The 23,841-nt window shown below is 35.0% G+C and overlaps 1 protein-coding gene across 3 annotated transcripts in view; it reads left to right on the plus strand.

Moving 5' to 3' along the window:
• SLC12A6 (solute carrier family 12 member 6) overlaps positions 1-23,841 on the plus strand; it is a 78,293-nt gene that overhangs the window by 44,996 nt on the left and 9,456 nt on the right. For all 3 annotated transcript variants that reach the window (XM_023527727.1, XM_023527725.1, XM_023527726.1), the window contains 16 exons: positions 7,074-7,168; positions 8,153-8,284; positions 9,282-9,428; positions 10,810-10,864; positions 11,368-11,498; positions 12,239-12,480; positions 14,766-14,980; positions 15,731-15,889; positions 16,069-16,167; positions 16,443-16,500; positions 18,353-18,527; positions 18,825-18,943; positions 20,112-20,210; positions 21,455-21,574; positions 22,358-22,462; positions 22,871-23,039. In XM_023527727.1, the coding sequence (XP_023383495.1) occupies positions 7,074-7,168; positions 8,153-8,284; positions 9,282-9,428; positions 10,810-10,864; positions 11,368-11,498; positions 12,239-12,480; positions 14,766-14,980; positions 15,731-15,889; positions 16,069-16,167; positions 16,443-16,500; positions 18,353-18,527; positions 18,825-18,943; positions 20,112-20,210; positions 21,455-21,574; positions 22,358-22,462; positions 22,871-23,039 (2,120 nt within the window). The remainder of the gene's footprint in view (positions 1-7,073; positions 7,169-8,152; positions 8,285-9,281; positions 9,429-10,809; positions 10,865-11,367; positions 11,499-12,238; positions 12,481-14,765; positions 14,981-15,730; positions 15,890-16,068; positions 16,168-16,442; positions 16,501-18,352; positions 18,528-18,824; positions 18,944-20,111; positions 20,211-21,454; positions 21,575-22,357; positions 22,463-22,870; positions 23,040-23,841) is intronic.

The raw sequence follows: 23,841 nt of genomic DNA on the forward strand, positions 1-23,841 counted from the left end.
CCATGCTTTTAATAACTACTGTCTTTTGTCTTCCACATTAATTATCTTTGTTTAACAGCCTCAAAATCCTTAAAAGACTGGTTTATTTTAAAAATTGTGTTTGCAAAAGAGTAAAAGATGACATTTTGTTATATTTTCTAATTATCTTATAGTTCTTAAGAAAAAGCATTGATAGCTTGAATTAAAATCTTGCCAGCTCACTGTAAAAAAAAAAACTCATTTAAGATAATTTGGCTTAGTAGGTGAAAAACTGGTTCAGTTGCCTTGCCTGCTGAATAGAATTTATAATAGCATTTTCCAGACCTTCTAAATATGTTTCCTTTCAACAGGGTGCAGCTATTTTAATGTACCTACTGCTCCCACTGACTCATCAGATCTCTTGCAAAACTCAGGGTCAGGCTGAGGAGATGTATGAAAGGCTGAAACTGCTCTTGTGATAAAGAAGCTATGTGCTTAAGATGTATGATCTTTCTCTCTCTCTCTTTCTCTCTCTCTCTCTTTGTGTGTGTGTGTGTGTGTGTGTGTGTGTGTGTGTGTATAATTTTCAATTTAAAAAATTTTAGGAAATAAGTAAGGAAATGAGCAGTGGGCCTTGGCATTTTTACAAGTTTTACCAAAATAATTAAACTCTTCTACAGTTTTCTCAAGGAATAGAAAAACAAGTAAACATTCCCCAACATTCCTCACTTTGAGGCTTGCATAACTTTGATACCAAAACTAAATAATGTCAATAAGAAAAATATAGGTCCATTTTCTTTGTGAGCACAGATATATATGCCCTAAACAAAATATTTATAATCTAAATCAAGCAATATATTTTAAAAATTGCCCCATGACCAATTTGGGTTTCTGCTAGAAAGACATGATTGATTTACCATTAAAAATCAATTTATATAATTCAGTATATTACCAGATTAAAGGAGAAACACCATATAATCATCTTAGTAGATGTAGAAAAAAAAAATCTGATTTGAAACATATCCAATATTTAAATTCATGAGTTCATAATGATACTTAAAAAAACCAATTGGTCACCAGTGGAATATTTTAGTAACCCAATTCATTATTCTGATAAGTCAACAGAAAGAAAGAATGAAGTATTTATTTTGCCTTTAACTATACAAATGGATAACCAAAGAGGATATTGGAAGGAATGTCTCTATACACGTATTTCAGCTAATAAGTGAAAGAATAATAGAATCAGAATATCACTATTTTTAAACCCTCATAAATTAGTGGATCTAGGCATTAATCATCAACAGTTGCTCGTATCTCAAAAAGAAAGACAACCAGATTACATGTACTTCATGATAGAAGATCAAAATACCTTTACAAAGTTTTCCTCCTTTTCTCACCTAAAAGTACTAAATGTAGTTAAGTAGCTAGACTCAACTACCAGTTGATAAGATATACCAAAAAAAAAATGTTAAACATCACATGGTTGCCATCATCAAAATTCAAACCATCAGAAACTACTGAAGAAATGACAGTTTCTTCAACAAATAAATTACAAAGAGAAAGAGAGAGAAAGCAAAAGACTTAAGAGATACGACAACCAATCATAATGTGTGCCTCTGGTTTGGCTACTGATTAAAACAAAAACGCTAAAATCAAAAACATAATTTGTAACTTTTGAGACACCCTTTCATGTTCACATAGTCACATGATTCAAACTCAAACCTGTGCCAAGGGAAATCAAGTACATTTACTGCTCCTGCTTAACTCACATCAGCAAACAGTGATTTAAAAAGATCAGAAGGCTAGGGGAAGAATCTGAGACTTACTGCAAGCACAAACTGTAGTGTAAGTAGTAATTGACAGAAGCAACGTTAAAGAAGTAACAGCACCACAACAATAATGTTTTTATAAAGAGCAAAACATTTTGGTATACCATGTTTCTGTTTACAAAAAAATGTATACCATAAAAAATAGAAATCAAATCTTCAGTAGAACCAATGGCATTCCTATCAGTTTTCATTTGAATTCTACAGTGAAACACCAGTAGGTTTCACAGTAATACCAGCATTATTTGGATAGTAAAATGAGAAAAAAAGAAACATAATAGTGATCTGATGGGCTGTTTAATTGAAAGCATTACTGAGGCCAGTCTCAGTAGGTATTCTCCAAAAGAATCTTCTTCGGGTCCTGAACCAGTCCTAACATATGGATTCTGTTCTTAGTTCCTGCAGAGTAAGGCTGTTTGCTATTCAGAAATTCTAGAACTCCCATTCTGTTTGGGCTTTCCTGGGGTCACAGTAGTGACCCAGACATCTGAAGGCTGTACGTCTGAAGCAGCATGATTTCCCACCAAGATATCAGACCGAGAATTCAGCCATGTCTTCCAGTATAACCACGCCTGGTTTTATGTCTAATTGATCCATGCCTATCAATTAACCACTCCTAATGAGAGTTTTGTTCTTTGCCTGATTGACCAAGAGCTATAGGGGACCCTCCCTTCCACAACACCACTACAACTAGATCTTGGGTAAGACAATCTTGGATGCATCACCAGCCTCGCAAATGTAGACAGTCTCCAGGAACATTCTTCTACCTTTAAAAAAAATTAAGCAAGTAAATGGGAGTTGGGCCAGAAACAGCCAGGACCAGAATGTCTGAAAGTTAAGGTGGTTGCACTTGAAACTTGAGACTAGAAGGACCCCAAATGTAGATGTATCAGGACTGGAGCCAGAGATGCTAGGAGATGGCTTGGACCAGCAGGGTGGGGCAGGAATATTCTGAGGCCAGATTTTTATAGCAACAATTTTGTAAGGCTGTTGAGCAGCAGGGAAAGGACATTTAATCACAAGACACCTAGTGTTAGTTATCATTATGTTTTTCCTTCTATTGTCTTAGGATTTATTTTGCTGTCTTTCTAGCTTCCTGAAATAGGTACTTAGCTCATATAATTTTCATTCTTTTTACTACACTAATTTAAAATTTTAAGGCAATAACTTTCCTTTGAAGTGCTACTTTTGTGGATCCTATAAGTTTCAATAAATGGTGTTTTCATTGTCATTCAAATTTTTAAAGTATTTTAATCTTTGATTTTTGAATTGTTGAGCAGTGTTTTTTCTTTTCAATTTCTAAATTTGAGGATTTTAAAATTTATCTTTTTATAATTAAATTCTTAATTGTTTTTATAGGTCAAGATCATGGGTCATGTTATACTTCTTTGAAATTTGTTCAGTCTGAGGTCTAGTACATAACTTTTTATAAATTTTCCATGTATGTTTGATTAAAATGTATATTCTCCAATTTTGGATGTAGAACTCTATGTTCATTGAGTGAAAGTTATTCATTGTATTATTCAAATTTTTTTTATCCTCGCTTATTTTGTCTGATTTATCTATCAATTATTAGGAGAAATATGTTAAAAATCTCCATGTGCGATGGTCAGTTTATCAGTTTCTCAATAGAGTTCTATCCATTTTTGCCTCAAATATTTTAAGATATGCATGGATGTTGTAAGCAGCCTCTTCAGTTGGCTCCCAGTGCTCCTTTCTTTCTGGTGTTCATTCTCTCGTGTGATCCTTTCCACTTTGAGTGAGTGCCGGACTTAATGACTCCCTCTAATTAATAGAATATGGCAAAAATGATGTCACTTTCAAAAGAAGATTATAAAAAGACTGTGACATCTGTCTTGCACTCTCTCCCTGGCTCTCTCTGATGGCTTGCTTTGAGGGAATCTAGCTGCCATGCTGTCAGCTGTCCTATGGAAAGGCCCACATGGCAAGGAACCAAAAGAGGCTTTTGGCCAACAGCCTGAAAAGGAATGGATCCTGCCAACAATGATGCGAGTGACCTTGGAAGTGGATCTTTCCAGGCAGACGCTTGATTGGTGCCTCATGGGAGACTGTGAAGTAGAGGGCCCAGCTAAGCCATGCCCATATTCCTAACCCACACAGACTATGATATAATAAGTGTGTGTGGTTGAAACCACTAAATTTGGGAGTAATTTGTTATATGGAAAGAGATAACTAGAAACAATAGATGTATGTTTAAAACTGTTATAGTTCTTGGTGAATTAAACCTTTGGTTATGTGATTATCGTCTTGTCCCTAATAAAGTTTTTCTCTTAAAGAAAAGTCTATCTGATAGTAATGAAACTATATGAGCTTTCTTTTGGTTAGTACTTGCCTGATATATCACTTTACTTTCAGCCCTTGTATTATGTCTCTTGTAAACAGTATGTGCCTGGATTTTGTCGTTTGATCCAGTCTGTTGATCTTTATGTTTTAACTAGTGAATTTAGTTTATTTGCATTATAATTATTAATATTATTGATATATTTAAACCATTCTGTCATCCTAAATTACGTTTTTCTCACTTTTTCTGCTTTTTAAATCCTTTCTTACTTTAAAAAAAACCTGTCCCACAAATAAAGGAAATAACATTAGCTCAATGTCACTCCTTCTCCCTGGCCACAACCTCCATCCATTATGTTATTATTATCTAGACTAGTTCAATGGGAAAAGGAGAGATTATTCAGTAAATATATTTAGAACTGTCTTTTTGCTAGCTACATGGTCTGGTTTCTTCCTGTCTTTCTAACTGTTCTGTCCTTTCCTCACTCTACTTCAGCCTTGTTATCTATTCTGTTTTATAAATCTATTCAGGTTATTTCTGCTTTAGGATCTTTTAAAATTGGTAATCCCTTTGCCTGAAATGCAGCCTTTTCCTGACCACCTTATGCCAAGCATATGCTACAGCCAGCTCATACCAGCTCATGAGAGCCAATTGTGTGCATCTTCTCCCAAAACCATGTTCATTGACTTCATATTAGTCATCTGAAATTAGCATGTGTGAGTATTTACACTACAGAAATTGGCAAATACTAAAAATCAGTATTTTTTGTTTTTAAATTCTGGAGAGTCTGCTTACCAGCACACCAGTGTTTTTACTTGAAGTCCTTCCCCTCCCCAGTCATAATCTATCTCAGTACCTATTTCATTGTACTTATTGCTTCTTGAAATCTTTTTTTGTTTTTTGGTTTTTGTTTACTTATATTCTGTCTTCTTTACTTCAGTATACTAACAGTGAAAACAGCATCTGTAACTGCCTGTCCACTGCTGTATCTCCGGGGCTTAGAATAGTGCCCAGCACATCATAAGAACTTAATTAATACTTGTCGAATTAATTGAATAAATGAATAACTCAAAAGTGATCATTTTAAGCTGTGTCATTATTCTCTTTAGAATTTTCTGGAACCGTTAAAGAGAGGGAAAGACTTAATACTTTTCTTTGTTTTTATAACTTTTATTATGGAAATTTCCAAAGGTACAGAAAAGTAGATAGGATATCATAATAATGAACCTTTATAAATCCATTACTTAGTTCTAATAATGTTTTCAACCTCCACCTAACATTTTCCTAGAATATTTTAAAGAAAATGCCAGACATCAGATGATTGTAGTTACCCTTTAAAAAAATTAATAACCAGTTCATATTTAAATTTTTGGTTGTTTAACATTGTTTTTTACATTTGATTTGTTTGAGTTAGAATTCTAACAAGTTTCACACCTTGCAATTGGTCAGGTGTTTATCTTGTCACTTTTAATTTGTAAGAATTCACCTTTTTTTAGTTCATGCTATTTGTTGAAGAAATTAGATTCTTTGTCATGTAGAATTTGCTTCATTCTGAATTTCATGATTGCATCTTTGTGGTGATGTTTAACAGGTTCCTCTGTTTTCTGTGAACAGGCAGTTAGGTTATAAAAAATTAGATTTAACTTTTTTTTTTTTTTTTTTAGAGTAAGGATACATCATAGGTTGCACAGTGTCCTTTTCATTGTATTGCATTAGGAGATTGTGTTTTCCTGCTTTTAATGATGTTAAGATTGATCAGTGGATTCCAGATCACCCTGACCCATCTATTATAAAGTTCTGCTTGAGCCTTTCACCTAATGGTTTTAGCGGCCATTGATGGTGTTTGCCTAGATCTGTTATTTCATTAGTGGTTGAAAATTGGTGAATTTATTTTATAATGAAGAAATTTTATTTAGTTACCCTGAAATACAGTTGGTATAGGAAAGGCAGGATAATTGCTTGATTCTTTCCCTTTATTATATTTCAGAGTTAAGAATTTTTTTTTTAAAGCAATTGCAAAAGTGACTAGATTTTAGAAATATCATTTTGGATATTTCACATATTTGCATTTCAGTTCATTACATTATTTATTTTTAGTGTCATATTATTCCATTTTTAGCCAGTAGGAACCCCTTCAATTTGGCTTTTCAGTCCTTGGCATGACCCAGTTATTTTAATAGCTTGTTGCCTATTTCCAGAGCTCATCTTACATAAATTTAAGGTTATAGAACTTTAAATTAATTTCTTTAATTTTTATACTGGTATCTATTTCCTTGGTATTTAAAATCTTAGTTCTAAATGACATTTACATATTTTTTATTTTTTTTGTTTCTCTTCTACCAGACAATTGTAATTGTATAACTTGCACAACAAAGAACCAAAGTTAAGGTAGTGCTCAAACAACACAAACACTACTGTCTTATAGAGTCCAGACTCTTTTTCTTTTTTTCTTCATAGCCGGTCCACCATATTCTCGTGGGGTGCCTCTTTTAACATAAAAAATATGTGGCAAGTGTTTGTGCAAAAATAGTACTTGGTTAAATAACCTAATGTCATTTACAAAAGGCCAGACAGCCCTGGAGGCAGAGAGCTTTTACTGCCATTATCAACAGCAACAGTATGGAAAATAGCCCATGTCTAGCACAGTATTGAGTAGGTACTCAGTAAGTATTCTATTTTTTTTCATCCTAGATTTGGGTGACTTCAAAAGACCCTACTAGGCTAGTATCCTAAAAGAATAGTGTTTCCAGAAGTTTTCACAATGTTGAAAGGAATAATCTCTGTTTACTTCTTAGAGATTTGTTGTTTTACTCTTGTTGGAGAGGGAGCCACGTTCTCCAAGCAATACTGATTGAGTTCTTCCACTCTCAGATTAAAATTTGTATATGAAAATGAGTTCTGTTAATACAGAGAAAACAGACAGTTATTTGGTGCTGGTGTATCTTCAATACCAAAGAGAAACTAACTTGGTTTACTTTTTTCCTCAGATGATGGGCATAAGAAAGCTCGAAATGCTTATCTCAATAATTCCAATTATGAAGAAGGAGATGAATATTTTGATAAAAACTTGGCACTCTTTGAGGTAATATTTGGGAGAAAACTAGGACAGATTTTAGGAACAGAGATTTTAAGATAGCTGTTTTCTGTTCCATTGAGTTTAAAACTACAGGCTGGATAATTTAATAACTAATTGTTAAAATACAATACTTATAACTTTCCAGTCTATATAATCTAATACTAATTAATGAGTACTGATTAAATTTATATGAAATAAAGAAGAGAATGTTGACATTGCAGGCATATAGAGAACCTTGCTATCTAATTCAGCTCGGATTTAAATGTTTACTTTGGAATTATCTTCTAAGTATAAAGTAGTATATTTTTCAACTGTATGTTTGGGCAGACTGTAATTTACCTTTAAACTGGTAACCAAAAATCAATGTAGGAAGCAGACTGCTAGATTCAGAGGACTTATGTGTCTTATCTAAGACAGCCCAGTTGTTGAGAGGACCCTAGTTTATTCCAGCACTGCCTTTGTTTGGCTTTGGACAATCATGTGAGTGCCACTTCTTTCAGTGTGCCTGTTTTTTAAATGATGTGATATTTTCTCTCAGTTTCCTTCAAGAAAAGGTGTGAGGTGAATATTTAGTTCAGTCACAAAAGTTTTTCATTGACCTGTCCATTCTTAGTGCTATAAGTAATAGCCGTAAGTGTTAGTAGAATGTTAATAGCCTAAAGAAAGGGAGTGCTGTGGTTAAAGATCCTATTATCAATGCTGTTTATAACATTACAGCTGTCTGTGGGGGCCAGTATGATTTTGTCTTTAAAGTTAAGCTATTAGAATCATAAAACTTTTCATTTAAGAATTTATAAGGATTTATGTAGCCCTGATTAAGTATAATATTTTAATGGAGGGGATAAAGTCTCATTGATAAATTTTCTTAAAATATTTACCTGTGAAATATTTTCTCATTTACTTTGCAATTTTCTGGTAGGGTGGTCATTTTGATGCTTATTTTCAATGTTTTCTTTATTACTCATTTCTTCCATACTTCTGGTTTTATAGGAAGAAATGGACACCAGACCAAAGGTGTCTTCTCTCCTCAACCGCATGGCCAATTACACTAATCTGACCCAAGGAGCAAAGGAACATGAAGAAGCAGAGAATATCACTGAAGGGAAAAAGAAGCCCACCAAGGTGAGACATTAGAAAACATGGGTAAATAAGAAGAGTCCTATATATAAGAAAGGAGGAAATAGCCAGGGCATCACTCTAAGCTCAGTAACTACTAAATGCTTGATGTATACCAAATACTGTTCTGGGCACTGGGGTCATAGCACAAACAGAACGTACGGTGTTCTGCTGTCATGCAGTCTAAATTTTAGTGTGGGCACACAGTAACAATGTTGATAAAATGTTAATAAATGCTCTAAGAAAAATATACGCAGGGTAAAGAGTCTGAGACTAGCTAGCAAGAAAGTCAGGGCAGAGGACATTGCTCTTTTAGAGAGGTTGGTCAGGGGAAGCCCTTCTGATAGGGTAATATTTGAGCAGAGACCTAACTAATATGAGGGAGTTATAGTCAGGAGAAGAGCATTCTAGCGAGAGAGAAGAGCATTTCAAAAGAAGAGTGTCCATACTCATTTCCTGATGCTCTCTCTTTGTTGTGAAGTTGTTGAGTTTTTGAAAGACCGAATACCAAGTCTTTTCTCGAAATGAAAATATGAAACAATGTTACAAGTTAGCTTTCTGGATTTTCTGGGGTAAAAAAGTGACCCTCTGATCTTTATTTTACCAACGACTATAAAGAATTTATACAAAATTCTGAAGATCAAGCCATTATTTCATTTTTAGATGAGAAGAGAAAGCTAACAGCTTTGAACAACAGAAAATTTTAAGTTGTTGAGGTACACTTAAGTTTATTTGTGGTCAAATGCCTATGTGAAAACATGTGGGGACCTATGAAACAAAAATGTATAGCTCTAGGAATAATAAAAGATACGATGATAGACATTTATAAGATAGAGATTTTATATGTGCCTTTTTAAAGATATTGCTTAAACTTATTATCTCTGCTTTGAGATTAATATGGTAGTTGGCAGTGAGTTTTCATATGAAAGTAAAGGGATAAAGACATCTCTTTTAGATAACTATATAATTTTTTTTTTTTTTTTGTCAACATCTTTGTTTCCAGACGCCCCAGATGGGTACCTTCATGGGCGTCTACCTCCCGTGTCTACAGAATATTTTTGGAGTGATACTATTTCTACGCCTTACCTGGGTAGTGGGCACAGCTGGAGTTCTTCAAGCCTTTGCAATTGTTCTTATCTGCTGCTGCTGTGTAAGTCCTGAGGTGGCTCCTGGAGATCACCTAGAACCTTGCGAGCACTCAAGAGTTTATGCAGTTGACCTGTTTGGGAATAAAACAAAGAATACTAAGGAAAGACTCATTTCAATAAGAGATTATTTTGATATTAAAATTGAAAAGATTTTCAATTATTTAGTGTCAGTTATTCACTGCTTATTATCTATAGTGCAATGTACTAGAAATTATAATGGACGATTTCTCCAGGAAGTAGAAGATATAGCCTACCAAGGATTCAGAATACAAACTATTTGAGCCTTGTAGCACCAAAGTTGTTAACAGAAAATGTTAGAAAATGGGATATAGTACACCAGCATAGTGTTGAGAAACGAAACTGATTATTGTTTGGAGGTGAAGAGTATGTGTTTTATTTCGAAGTCTCATCCATTATCTCTTCCCCAGAAATTCAGATGTTTTTTCCAGGTCTTCTCTCCACCATACTGAAAACATTTTGTTCTTCCTTTAGTTTAAATTCCTTTTATCCATGTTTTCCAACCACATCTATCAATTTTATTATAAGTTGAAAGATTAGTTTTTTAGTTACTATTTTATTATTCAACTATCAACTGAACTTTTTTATTACTATCACCATTATACCCTCCATGTTCATTATGCTCAGCTCAGTACTATACAAAGCTGGGTAAGCAGTCATAGTCCAGTCATGAACAGCTTAAAATTAATGGTACCATGATTTTTTTTTCAGTGTCTTAGTTTTGAAACTTCAGGCCCTTGTTTGGCTCCCTGATTGCTTCTCACGTATGATCAGCTACCAAGGTCAATCATGTCTCCTTCTGAAATCTCTTACATTTAACCTTTTCTTTGTATTGCCACTACTACCACTGCAGTCCTTACTTCTCACCAAACTACTATAATAGCCTACTAACAAGTCACTCTCCCTCCACCTACTCCCTCTCTACAGCCCATTCTATATTCTGCTACCAGGTAATGTTTTTAAAATACAGTGTTTATGAGCTCAGAGGTCTTTCATGGTTCCCTTCCTTACTGAATATTGTTCTTGTTATTATAGCCAGTCTTTAATCAGTTTTTAACCTGTTTTTCAAATTATTTTAAGTAGAAGACCCAGGGAGAGATCAGTGGTCCTTAATAGCATCTAACCTACTGATTATGATGTAGGGGCATTTTCACAGAATACTCCAGATAATAGTAGTCTGACTAGTATATTGAGTTGAACCACATCATCTCATTTTCATACCAATTAAGTATGACAGGCAACGCCCTCCATAAAAGTAGATAGAGGTAAATGTTTGATAAGTGCTCTGAAGTCCAAAGAGGGGATAGTAGTACAGAAATGTCCTCTTTATATAGTAACAATCTTCTTCCTTCCCTTTCTTTACAGACAATGTTGACTGCTATCTCCATGAGTGCCATTGCAACTAATGGAGTGGTGCCAGGTTGGTAGGCTAAGATCAGACTCCCAAGTTTGTCAATAATTTCTGTATGTTTATGCTGTAAAGCCAGAGGTGCAGACTTCCAAGGAATAGAATACTATTTAGTCGATTGGCCATAGACACTAATACTATTTGATTTTAGGATACCTTTAAAAAAAAATCTTTCTGTTTCAGAATCTTTAATTTCTATTGCATTCTTAGCTTCTTTTATAGTTAGAATATATTTTATTGGGCTCTTTTATGTCTGCAGTAAATATTCTCTGTTATTTTTTTAATACTGACAAATCATGCTGCTTCTTGTGGAGCATTAGTTGTGCAGTATATCCTGCTATAAAGATTTTATCTTTTACTTCCCACTAGCAAATCTACTTTTTATCACATTCAGCATTTTCAAAAACCTGAAAAATTTAACCATAATGTATATTTTTATTCTTCTTATGACTTGTTTACATTTTTCTTACTAATATACTTTCTTTATCCTAATCACCTTCTACTTTGTCTTTTAGCTGGGGGCTCATACTTCATGATTTCCAGGGCACTGGGCCCAGAGTTTGGTGGGGCTGTTGGCCTCTGCTTTTATCTTGGTACCACATTTGCAGCAGCCATGTATATCCTTGGTGCCATTGAAATTTTTCTGGTGAGTAATGACTTCATTGTGTTCTAAAGTATAAAAAATACATGAATTTGAATTTATTTTGTTCTATGATATCAAAGCTTCTGAGAGATCAGCTATAGGAATCAAGTGATTGACTGCAATCAGCTAACCTGTTAAAGGCTTACCTTGTTTTATTATGCTTCACCTTATTGTGCCTCTATCACACTTTGTAAACATATGTTGGCCTCCTAGTGTGAATATAAGGCAGAAAGATGAGAGTGTCCTTTCCCTGCCTACTCCTTCCCCTCCACCCAATCACCTCCACTCTACCACCTCAACCAAGTAGTTAAGGTCTCCAAGGAAGACTTGTGCTAATTGGGGAAAAGTGAAATAAAGTTTGTCTTTTTTGATATATTTATTTTAATGAAATAAAATGTTTTTCATTTTTTTATTTATTTACTGGGATATATTTTTTACTATTTAATGATAGCAGAAATAGGACTCAAGAAAATTGTTGGTTATTTTATATAACCCTTTGAATAAGCAATTAATTCCTTCTTTTTTCCAAAATAAGGAAATATAGATATTCAAAGCACCATGTAGACTTAAAAAAATCAATCCCATTTCCATAGGCATTCTAGATCCAAATAGGAGTTAGGCTAAGTTTATAGCCATTTTATGTCTCATCTTTGCTTTCCATTGTGAAAGCAAATGCAAACTACAACATCCTTTTACTTGATTACTTTGAAATTACCTAATTTTCTACTTCTTTTGCTTTACAGATATATATTGTCCCCCGGGCTGCCATCTTTCGTAGTGATGATGCACTCAAGGAATCAGCAGCCATGCTAAATAACATGCGTGTCTATGGCACAGCCTTCCTGGTCCTCATGGTTTTGGTGGTATTCATCGGCGTACGCTATGTGAACAAGTTTGCCTCACTTTTTCTGGCCTGTGTCATTGTGTCCATCTTGGCCATCTATGCTGGAGCCATCAAGTCGTCTTTTGCCCCTCCACACTTCCCGTATGTGTCTATCTCTCTGACTAACCATTATTATTCAGTAGTCATTGATAGTATCTGATGATGTGACCATTTCAAGTCAGAATTTCACAGTCTCTCTGAGATTTCCCTTTTGGTTAAGCCTAGTTTGCATCTAGACAGGAAGCCTCCCAGCAAATTATGTCATGTTGATCCTTTTCCTCATGTCCCAAATATAGAACTGGAAGCTGTAACCATCATTTGGATGTAGGTATTAGGGTTTTTCAAAATTGTCTGATAATGATTGTGCATATTCAAACTATTCATGAAGGGCTTTGCAAACAGCATAGTTTTTGTTAGCAACCTTTATAAAGTATTAAAATGTTGAATTGTTTGTATTAATGAAAAATCAAGAGAGTCAAAGGAAATTTAAACTCCTACCTAAATACTTGTAATCCATTAAATTTTTAGTTGTTAGCACCACAGTGGACTTCCTAGTCCTATAAAATACAGGGAAATAAATGTCACCTTATTTGCATTTATATCTCTGTGTATAGATTATATTGTATACCATAAGTAATGCAGGTGCCTTAAAGTATATTTTTTGAAATAATGGATTTGTACAGATGTGACTCATAGACTCACCTGTTTTTCATTTGACTACTGGTATAAGGACTAACCAGCAGAGTGTTGTTTGTAATCTTTGAAAAGTCATATGGATCATCCAGGGAACGAACTCATCAGTCCTATGTTGATTTTTCAAGATGGAAAATTAGGCTCATAGAGATTAAATTAATTGATTTGTCCCAAAGTTAATTAATGGCATAGCAAGAACATCATCAACTCTGTGATTTTCTGACTCCCAGTCCAGTATTTCTTCTACTATGCTAAATGATATCAGCAATAGATTCCATCATGAAGTTTCAGTCTGCTTATCTAGGGATTGCAGACTGGCCAAAGATCCATTTTAGAGTCATTCAAGTACTAATGGCTGCTTCTGGCCATATCTTAATTTGAGAAATTCCATTTTGTCTCTAGTTCTCTTTCAAAACTTTTTATTTTTTATTTTTTTTATGGATAAAAGGTCATGATGTATGGTATTTTTTTAACCCTTTTCCCATTTAGGAAAAAAAGGTGTAGCCCACTGCCAGCATTAGTTAATTTAACATCACACATAGAAATGCTATGTTTTCTAGGATTTGACATTTTCAGCAATCAAACATTACTCTATTTTGTAAATGGAAATATCACTACTAAAAACAGAATGCTATCAATAGAATGATGTCATTTGTTTCCAAAGACTGTCGATACGCTAGAGCGATGTGAAAATAATAACAAAAAACGAGCTATTTCGTGGCAGATTTGGGAGTCAAGGTTAGGACTGTAATCAGCTAGTTATCTCGGAGTAAACGCTGCAACCTCAAGCACCACCAGCAGGTATTCAGCAAAACAAAACAAAAATATACCTGTAAAACAAAACAAAAACCTAGAGCAATGCATGAAACAAGACTGGGAAATGTTGAGAGTTGTTGAAGCCGAGTAATGGCTGCAGGGTTCATTAAGTATTTATGCTGTCATTTTGCAGATTTTAAAAGTTGCTTTGTTTCTTCTGAGAGATATTTTAACTGTGGGTTTATTATTCCTTTTTTCGTATTTGTATCTCTGGGTTAAAGAAAAAAATAAAATCAGCAGTGACTGTTTGTATTATCCTTAAATATCCTCACTCCCACTGTGTCTAGGCTTAAGTTCAAAAACAATTTTCTCTTAGGCCACAGATGGATGTGCTTTTTAATTTTAGCCAAGCTGTCTTCCTCCAAACAGTAGCCAGAAGGTTTGACTTTTAGCATAACATTTTCAAGGGGTTTGTTGTGACATAAGGCTTTCCTAAACCAAAAATAAAATTAGTGGAAATTTTTTTGGTAAGAACAAAAAGATTCTAGGATTCTTTTAGATCTAACAATTGGTTAATAACCTGGACATTTTGGAAGATGAGTCAGCACAGTGTCTTCAGACAGTTCTATTTAAATTCGATCACTATCACCAGCACCTGTATGACCTCAGGCAGACTACCTTATCTCCCCAAACTTCAGTTCCTTCATCCATAGAATCAAAATACTAATACATATTATGTGAGGTCACTGTAAGGATTAAATTGGCAGGGCTAGTCAATAAATAATAGTTTCTTTCCCATCTATGACAGTAGATGCTCTCAGAGATGAGATTTTTTTTTCTTTACTAGCCCTATTATTTACTAACCTATTTCTAACCCATTTTCTTTTTTAAAATCTTTTTCCTTTGCTTCATCTTTCTTCCTGTTTGTTTTTACTTAGTGTCTGCATGCTGGGTAACCGGACTCTTTCATCAAGACACATTGACATTTGCTCTAAGACCAAGGAAATGAACAACATGACAGTACCATCAAAGTTATGGGGCTTCTTCTGTAACTCAAGTCAGTTTTTCAATGCCACCTGTGATGAATACTTTGTTCATAATAACGTCACTTCAATCCAGGGCATTCCTGGGTTGGCTAGTGGTGTCATTACAGGTAAGTTAGGAGAGTTCTGGACAAGTTTTTCCTTTTTCTCTGAGGAAAATGGGCCATTTCCCTTTTTAAGTTCAGCATACAGCTCTTAATTCAACATCTTTCTACTTTTTTATTAGTAAAGTTATCCTTTTTCAGGACTCCCTTGCAGTGTTGTCTGCTACAAATTACCTCCTTTTGAAAGAGCTAAGCAAATCACTTTTTAATCTAGGATAAGATAATAAAATATTCTTTGTGTTATTGTAAAATTGCTAATGTTCCTCTTGCAGCTAGAATGGAACTATTTTAATGTCACCACATCCACATATGTGTTTTCCTAACTTAGCTAAATTTCTGAAACTTTTACATGAATTCTATTTTAATTGTTGGATCCACAAATTTCTTTGCATGTTAGGAAGTTTACACTGAGGTATTAGAAACAGCATTGATGACTAATAAAAAAACAAAGGGGCTTTGCAGGGCAGTTAGCTTTAGTCTGCTTAAGTTTTACTAATTTGCATCAGTAAATTTAACTGCATTTGTATGTACCAGAGCATTTTGTCAAAGTATATTTGAACCAGGTGAGGAGGGGCATCAGTTTTTGGTTTATGCGTACTTTATTGTATGTGTATATGTGCTCATGTAGAAGCAAGCATACCTTTAAAAGCCCTATAAATGAGGAGTCTGATTTAGAAGGTGGTTTGGGTAGAAATTATATAAATATCTTCTTTCCATACCGCTGATGCTTATATCTCCTCTTTTTGCCCACTGCAGAGAATCTTTGGAGTAATTATCTACCAAAGGGAGAGATCATCGAAAAGCCTTCAGCCAAATCTTCTGATGTTTTAGGGAGTTTAAACCATGAGTATGTCCTTGTTGACATCACCACCTCCTTCACTCTTCTTGTGGGAATCTTCTTTCCCTCTGTGACAGGTAAGCAGTAGGGCTGTTTTCTGTTTGAGAAGCTATCAGACTCCAACTGTGATTTTTCTCAGGAGACAACATTATATTTTCAAGATTCCTAGATTTGCCTCTAGTCTTTGATGTTCGTATGAATGTCAAAATGTCTAGGAACTGAAGAGGTTAACTTGTTCTTTTTTCCTTCTCTAAAGGTATCATGGCTGGATCAAACAGGTCTGGAGACCTGAAAGATGCTCAAAAGTCTATTCCCATTGGCACTATCCTTGCCATACTGACCACTTCCTTTGTCTGTATCCTTTTCATGGATCCAACCTGGGTCTTAGTCATAGGAACATCAAGTAGAACTAGGGTGATCAGTATTTTTATCCTGGTAATAAAGATATCTGCTTTCTACCACCTTCTCACCAGATAATCTACCCACGTCATCTTTAAAATTCAAGAAAGGATTTATAGGATCAGTGAATTTAACAACTCATTTCACTGATAGAAGAAATAATCCTGAGTGTCTGCTTTATATCTCATCTTAAAGGGTGAACATCATTTTCCTTGACACTCAATATGGTAGATTTAAGCAATGTTGTACTTTTTGGCGCATGTATTGAAGGCGTTGTTCTCAGAGACAAGTGAGTAGCTGATTTCTTTGTAACAATCATGTGTCTGTTTTCTATTATGTCTGATTATCCCACATAACCCCAAGACAGTTATAAACTCAAAACCCAACCTGAGGTATCTACCATGACTAACAATTAGAAAATATACATACAGTATATAGTTCTCAAAAAGGTTAGTGAATAATAAGGGCCAGTAGTATGTTGTTATAAATACGTGAGATGCAGTGAATAAAACTTTTCAATATAGTATTGAATTTGTCTGAATAATGACTTACCTGTACATTAAGACCTGGAAAACTAAGACCAAAAGTAAAGGAAGGAAGTAAAAATAAAACTTTCAAGTGTCTCTAGCATCTCCTTTATGAGACATACATATGTATCTGTTTGGCATTCTAAATAAAAGCTTGAAACTTACTTTCTTCATTTCCTTCATGAAAGCTGCTGAGTGTTTTCCTTTCACCTATGAGTATAAAATATGTTTTTGCAAGAAATTTTCAGAAAAATGCTTCCCCGAAACTTGCTGTATCTCTTCCCATTTTCCCATCTTGGGGACTTAATGGCCTTACCATTCACTCCTTTTTCAAAACAGAAACCTATGTGTCATCCATCCTACACTTTTTTCATCAATTCCCTCATTCATTTGGTTTCTAAGCCCTGTAAATTCTACCCTTCACAGTAGTAGATCTCATTCTTTCCACTTTCCACTATTCTTTATCCCCATCATTTTGTACAAGATCTCAGGATCTTTTGCTTAGATTATTGTAATAATCGTCCTTTCGGTTTAACCACCTTCTAATCCTTCTTCCATGCTGCTACCAGAACTGTTCTTCTAAAAAACAAACTTTCCTGCTTCAGAGCCGACCAAAGCCTTTTAAAACTCATTACTTTTATCTGGCCCTGTCTACCTCTTTCTAATCTCATCTCCAGCCATTCCCTCCTAAACTCTCTGTGCTCCAGCCATAACTTAAAGTTAAATGTGCCTTGTTTCAGATCTGCGGTCATTCACACATTTGTCTGTATGGTTTTCCTTACTTAGAATCGATTATTTCCACCTGCCAGACTTATATTCATCTTCTAAGACTAGACTAAGTATCTTCTATCCTATGAAGCTTTCCCAGACTCACTCACACAGATAACCACCCCTCCCTTTGTTCAACCACTACATTAAGCACACTATACTATTGCTTTTACCATACCATATTGCAGCTACTTGTTTTTATATCACTCTCCTCTACTGGATTGAGTCCTTTGAGGACAGGAACCTTAATACAGACTTACCTCATTTTATGATGCTTCACTTAATTGCTCTTTGCAGATACTGAGTTTTTCTTTTTTACAATGTAAAGGTTTATGGTAACCTTGCATCAGCTAAGTTTATCAGCACCATTTTTCCAATAGCATTTGCTCACATGTGTCTGTCACATTTTAGTAATTCTCACAATATTTCAAACTTTTTCATTATATTCGTTATGGTAATCTGCAACCAGTAATCTATGATGTTGCTATTGTATTTGTTGCGGGGCACCATAAACCACACACATATAAGACTGTCAATTTAATAAATGTGTGTGTTCTGGCTACTCCACTGACCAGCAGTTCCCTCATCTCTCTTCCTCTCCTTGGGCCACCTATTCCCTGAGACACAACAATGTTATAAGTAAGCCAAATAATAACTTTACAGTAGCCTCTCATTGTTCAAGTGAAAGGAAGAGTCACACGTCTCTTTAAATCAGAAACTAGAAATGATTAAGCTTAGTGAGAAAGGCGTGTTGAAAGCTGAGATGAGCCAAAAGTTAGGCCTCTTGCACCAAACAGTCTAAAGTTCTTTCCAGATTTAATTTTTCCACTCTTATTTCTCTCTCAGGTTTGGGGATGCTGTGAAAGGTAATCTGGTGGTAGGTACCTTATCTTGGCCATCCCCGTGGGTGATTGTTATTGGCTCCTTCTTCTCAACCTGTGGGGCTGGACTTCAGAGTCTCACAGGTGCACCAAGGCTGCTACAAGCTATAGCCAAGGATAACATCATACCCTTTCTGAGGGTGAGTGACCCTGTCCTATGCCCTTTTCCTTTTTTCTCAGGTCTTATGAGAAACAGTGTGGTTGTCATAGGCTTATGAATTACTAGATCATATAATATGAAAAAACATGTCGGTTTTTAGTATAAAACTGTCTAAATCCCTAGTATGAGTTAATATGTGAGTTGGGTAAAGGTGTTTAAAAGATAGCACAGTTGCAACACTGTTACCTTTCAGATGTCTGAAACTATATCATAGAAGATTCAGTGAGCACTGACTCAAACACTTCCCACACTCCTATGTCTATTTCCCTTTGTACAGGTTTTTGGTCACAGCAAAGCCAATGGGGAACCTACTTGGGCTTTACTTCTGACTGCTGCCATTGCAGAGCTGGGAATCCTTATCGCCTCACTGGATCTTGTGGCCCCAATTCTTTCCATGTAAGAGCCAGTTATTGTCTTCAGTCATTCTTGCTTATGTGATATATAATACATGTGGGTTTCCATCAGGTCTATAACAATGGTGATAACTACAAAGTGAGCCAATTAGAGATGTAACTTCACTATATAATAAATATTCCTGAGAAGTTTTATGTAAGGCTATAATAGTCATAGTTTCTTCCTACCTATATAACTTCAGATGTTCTTTGCCTTCATTTCTGATTATTACTAATTGATTGTAGCTTTTACTACCACTGTTAGGTTTTATTAATTCAGCTGTGACTTACTGATGACATACTACCTCGCTGGCACTGGGCAGTATGCTGCAAATACAAAAATGAATAAGACACAGTCTTAAGGAACTGATGGTAGCTGAAAAAAGTAATGATCCCTGTGTAATGTGATGAATACTGTGGTAAAATGCACCCTGAGTGCTATGAGTGCTGCTCTTAAGTGAGGCATCTGGTTATTTGCTAAGTAGCAAAGGGGTAAAAGGAAGACTGGTTATTTGCTAAGCAGCAAAGGGGTGAAAGAGATTCCAGGCAGGTGATGTGTGTGAAGGAATTAAGGATGAAATAATGGAGCACATCCAGAGAGCAATTTGGCTTTGATAGAGTGGAGGGTACATGTTAGGAAGCAGCAGACCAGAGAAGTAGGTAGAGCCAGATCACAAAGAACCTGGAACTTTTACCTAGAAGTAGGGGATAATCCTTTGAGAGCAAAATGATTATATTTATGTTTTAGAATGATCAATTTGGTATAAATGATAGATTAGAAGAAAGCTAAAAATGATCTAGGCATGCCGATTGGATGTTTATTTAACTAATCTAGCAGAGGAGCGATGAGAGCCTGAACTAAGGTGATAGTGGTAGAGATTTTTAAATATATAGAATCCATAGGATTTGATAAGTGAATTTGGAACAAAGATGAGCAACGAAAGATGACCTCATCTTTGAGGTCTTCGTTATGTCATCGCTCAGAGAGAACATAGGAAATGAGCAGGTTTGTGGGGAGTTTATGTTTCTCTATTTCCTAGTCTTAATCAAAGGCTACTGGGCTAGAACAAAGGTTTTAGCAGAGCACACATCCCCAATTATTTAAAATAGCTCTTGAAGAATCATTTTACAATAATAATCATTCCTCTTATCATTTGTTTTTATTCTGCTAGGTTTTTTCTCATGTGTTACCTCTTTGTGAACTTGGCATGTGCCTTGCAAACATTACTTCGAACACCCAACTGGAGACCCCGATTCCGCTACTACCACTGGTGAGTCTGCTTTTTCCTCCCCACATCCCCGCCAATTTGGAGAGAGTCCATCATTGAACTTAGAAAACTAGGAGATTCTGGGTTCTTGATACAATTTTTTTCTTGGCTAGTTCTTTGAATTTTCACTACTCACCTGAATTCCTGACGTACCGCCATGTTTTTTCATATATTGCTTTATAATAATTGATAACACCCACTTGAGAATAAAGATCAAAATTGAAATATTTCCATCCTGCTACATTTTTCAGGCTAAAACCACCTTCCTTTTTCATATCTCTTTCAATTTCCCTTGTAGCTAAGCACTGGAGTTTATCACTTTCTATCTTTGGACTCATAGTCTCATAGTTTCATTCTCAAACTCTCTTCCTTATGATAATTTCATTTAGGAGTTAAGAGTGAGCTTTGGAGTCAGATCACTTAAGTTCAAATATCAACTCTACTATTTCCTAGCTTTGTAACTTTCAACAAAACACATAACCATGAAAATTTCATTTTACTCATTTGTAAAATGGAACTAATAATATTACCTATCTCATAGAGTTGATTTGAGATACTCTAAAGTGCTTAGCACAATGCCTGGTACGTGTTAAAGTTATCAACAAAATGTTGCTGCAGCTGCTGCTATCATGTTCAAGTCTCCTCAGTCTAAAGGAGCCGTCATGTTTTTAGCTACCACCCATCTTTTTCCATTTTTTTCTATCGTAGCTAAAAGTTCTTTAATATGTTCTGTATGTACCTGTTGCTACATTCCTCTCTGCTGACTTTCTCCTTGACCCTTTTCTGCTTCACTTACTGGTGGTGGGCATGGATGTGACCTTTATCAGGCAAAAATTTAGATCTTCAACAGATCTTCATACCTCCAATCCTCTTTATAGCTTTAACTTTAGTGAAAAGTTCATTATGAACTTTATGTGTTACTATTTTGCTTTTATTATTTTTCTCTTTCTCTTTACTGTGTATTTTCATTAGCTCCTAATCTCTAGATTAACAGCTCTCCTATTCTTTGAAATGAATAATAGAGCAATGAAGTTCTTTACACAGTAAAACTTCAGTAAATGTAGTTATTTAATGCATTGTTATAGCCTTTTATGAAAATTCTGTCTGCAGTGAATTAGTTTTTGTTTTCTAAGGGTTTTTTTAGAAAAATAATTCCTCACCACAATTTAAGAAGCATCTCTAGCACAGACTTCTTTTTTACCTGCTTGGAAAAACACTCATTTGTGTGTGTGTTTTTAATTTTCTAGGGCCCTCTCTTTCATGGGAATGAGTATCTGTCTGGCTCTTATGTTCATTTCTTCCTGGTATTATGCCATCGTAGCTATGGTAATAGCTGGTATGATCTACAAGTACATTGAGTACCAAGGGTGAGTCTGTGGATTTGACCATGATCACTGCTAAAAGTATCAAAGTTGCCTACTTTGGTTAGAGCCCAAAGAAAATTGCATTAAGGATCCAGATAACTTCATTCATATCTAAATTTTGGTCCCCTGATAATTCCTGTAACCATCTTATGGATACAGGCTTTTAATCACAAGGGAAACCTATTGAAAATGTATGACTGGATCAATGATAAAATAACTAAAAGGACATCGTTATCCAAATAATAACGATGAGTTTTAACAAAGTATAACACAAATGAAAATATTTTTGCTTATTTTTTGAGTAAAGGGATTGTCTCTGGGATGAAAAACAAGTTAGTTCTGAATAACTTTGTAACAACTAAGACTTGATTACAACTTCCAAAAATTAGCAATAAATAACACTGATTCAGAAGATTACATTGTGTTTTACTTTCTCCCATTATTTTCAATATAAACTTTGAGTCTGTATTAATTTTCTAATTCAAGCTGTCATTTTACATTATTGTTTTTGAATAGTTACATGAAAGAACAAGTAAATGATTCTTCCCGCCTTAATTCTGAACTGCTGTGCAGTACATTCTGTTGTTGGAATAGTAGTGTTGATCTGGTTACAATGAGTTTATAATATTAGTAAAGAGAATTATATAAATCATTAATAATATGACTTTTAATATTCTACTATGTGCATAAATTACTTCTAAACTCAGAAAAAGTAAACTTTTTTTTTTGAAATTGTACATGCTGTGGTTTAAATCTGTCCCTGCTCTTTTCTCCTTTTTCTCCCAGAGCTGAGAAAGAATGGGGTGATGGTATCCGTGGACTGTCCCTCAGTGCAGCCCGATTTGCTTTGCTCCGGCTAGAGGAAGGACCTCCACACACTAAAAACTGGAGGTAAAGAAATCAAGAGAGCGTTAGTGGTGTTTGGCACATAGTTAACACACAGAAATGTGTGCTTCATTGATTATAGGATAGGGAAGTCATGTGGCTCAAGGAATTAGTGTAATGGACCTATTTTGAACTGTCCCAAATCCTTGATTTCTTTATTATTTTTTCTTCATGTGATTTATGATCTAGATTTGTACCATTTTTATTCTTCCTTGAAGATCAATTTGAGATAATACTGGAAGGATTCAAAATAATTCTATACTCTCATCCTGTCATTTCCCTTAATCTCTTCTTTCTGTTAAATTACATGTTTTATACAGATCTCTTGAATTAAAGGATAGAATTGTCATTCTGCTCCCCTAACCCAAAGTATTTTCTTCCCCTTACCCACACTCTGCACCAATTTCTTTACAGGCCTCAGTTGCTTGTATTGATGAAACTAGATGAAGACTTACACGTCAAGCATCCTCGCCTCCTCACCTTTGCTTCACAGCTTAAAGCAGGAAAGGGTCTCACTATTGTGGGCTCAGTCATTGTGGGGAATTTCCTGGAGAACTATGGTGAAGCTTTAGCTGCTGAGCAGGTAAGAGTCAAGGCTTATTGACTTAGTGTAATTAAGCGTATGGTTTTGTGTTGTTAAGTAGTAAGACCTCAGATATCTAACTTAATCCCTTTCCTGAGTGATCTAAATAATTTCCCTCTGAATGCTGACTTTTGAACAGTCATAGTCTCCCAAATAATAAGATGAGACAGAAGATAGTAATGTGTACTTCCTTCCTATTTAAAGCATTACCAAACTGTAAGATTATCAAGGCTAAGCGGCATTTCCAAATAGACTGCAAACATTGACTCAGCCTCGAGAAAAGTCATGAAACTAATCTATCCTTTGAAATATAGAGATAGGTCTTCTCAATCTTGTGACAAGGAGCAATGAAACGAACAACTTTTCTTCTTTTTTACTAATCTGTGTCATATGAGCAACATTTCTTCACTACTTCTGATTTGCTTACTCAATATTAAAGTTCTCTCTGAAGGAGAAAGTAGTTTTCACTCTAATATTTAGTATAAATGATAGAACTGACCCTTTGGAGAAATTTCCAATTACATTTCAAAATTTTTACTGGATTTCATTTTGGAATGCTTTGAAACCCTAAAAACAAGATGCTGGAAAGAAAATTTGTTCTGAATGATGGTAAAAATAAATAAAAGGCACAGGATTAGAAATCAAGACATCCTACATAATATCCTAGCTACACTACTAACTTAATCTGTGCCTTTGGGAAAATCATATCCATTTTCCATATTACCTTTGCCTTCCACTAAGAGAGTAGAGTAAGAGTAAATGAAATAATATCTCCAAGTTGGCTTGAATAAATAAAATAGTA

Source organism: Pteropus vampyrus, unplaced genomic scaffold, assembly GCF_000151845.1.
Source record: "Pteropus vampyrus isolate Shadow unplaced genomic scaffold, Pvam_2.0 Scaffold19, whole genome shotgun sequence".
Lineage (NCBI taxonomy): Eukaryota > Metazoa > Chordata > Mammalia > Chiroptera > Pteropodidae > Pteropus > Pteropus vampyrus.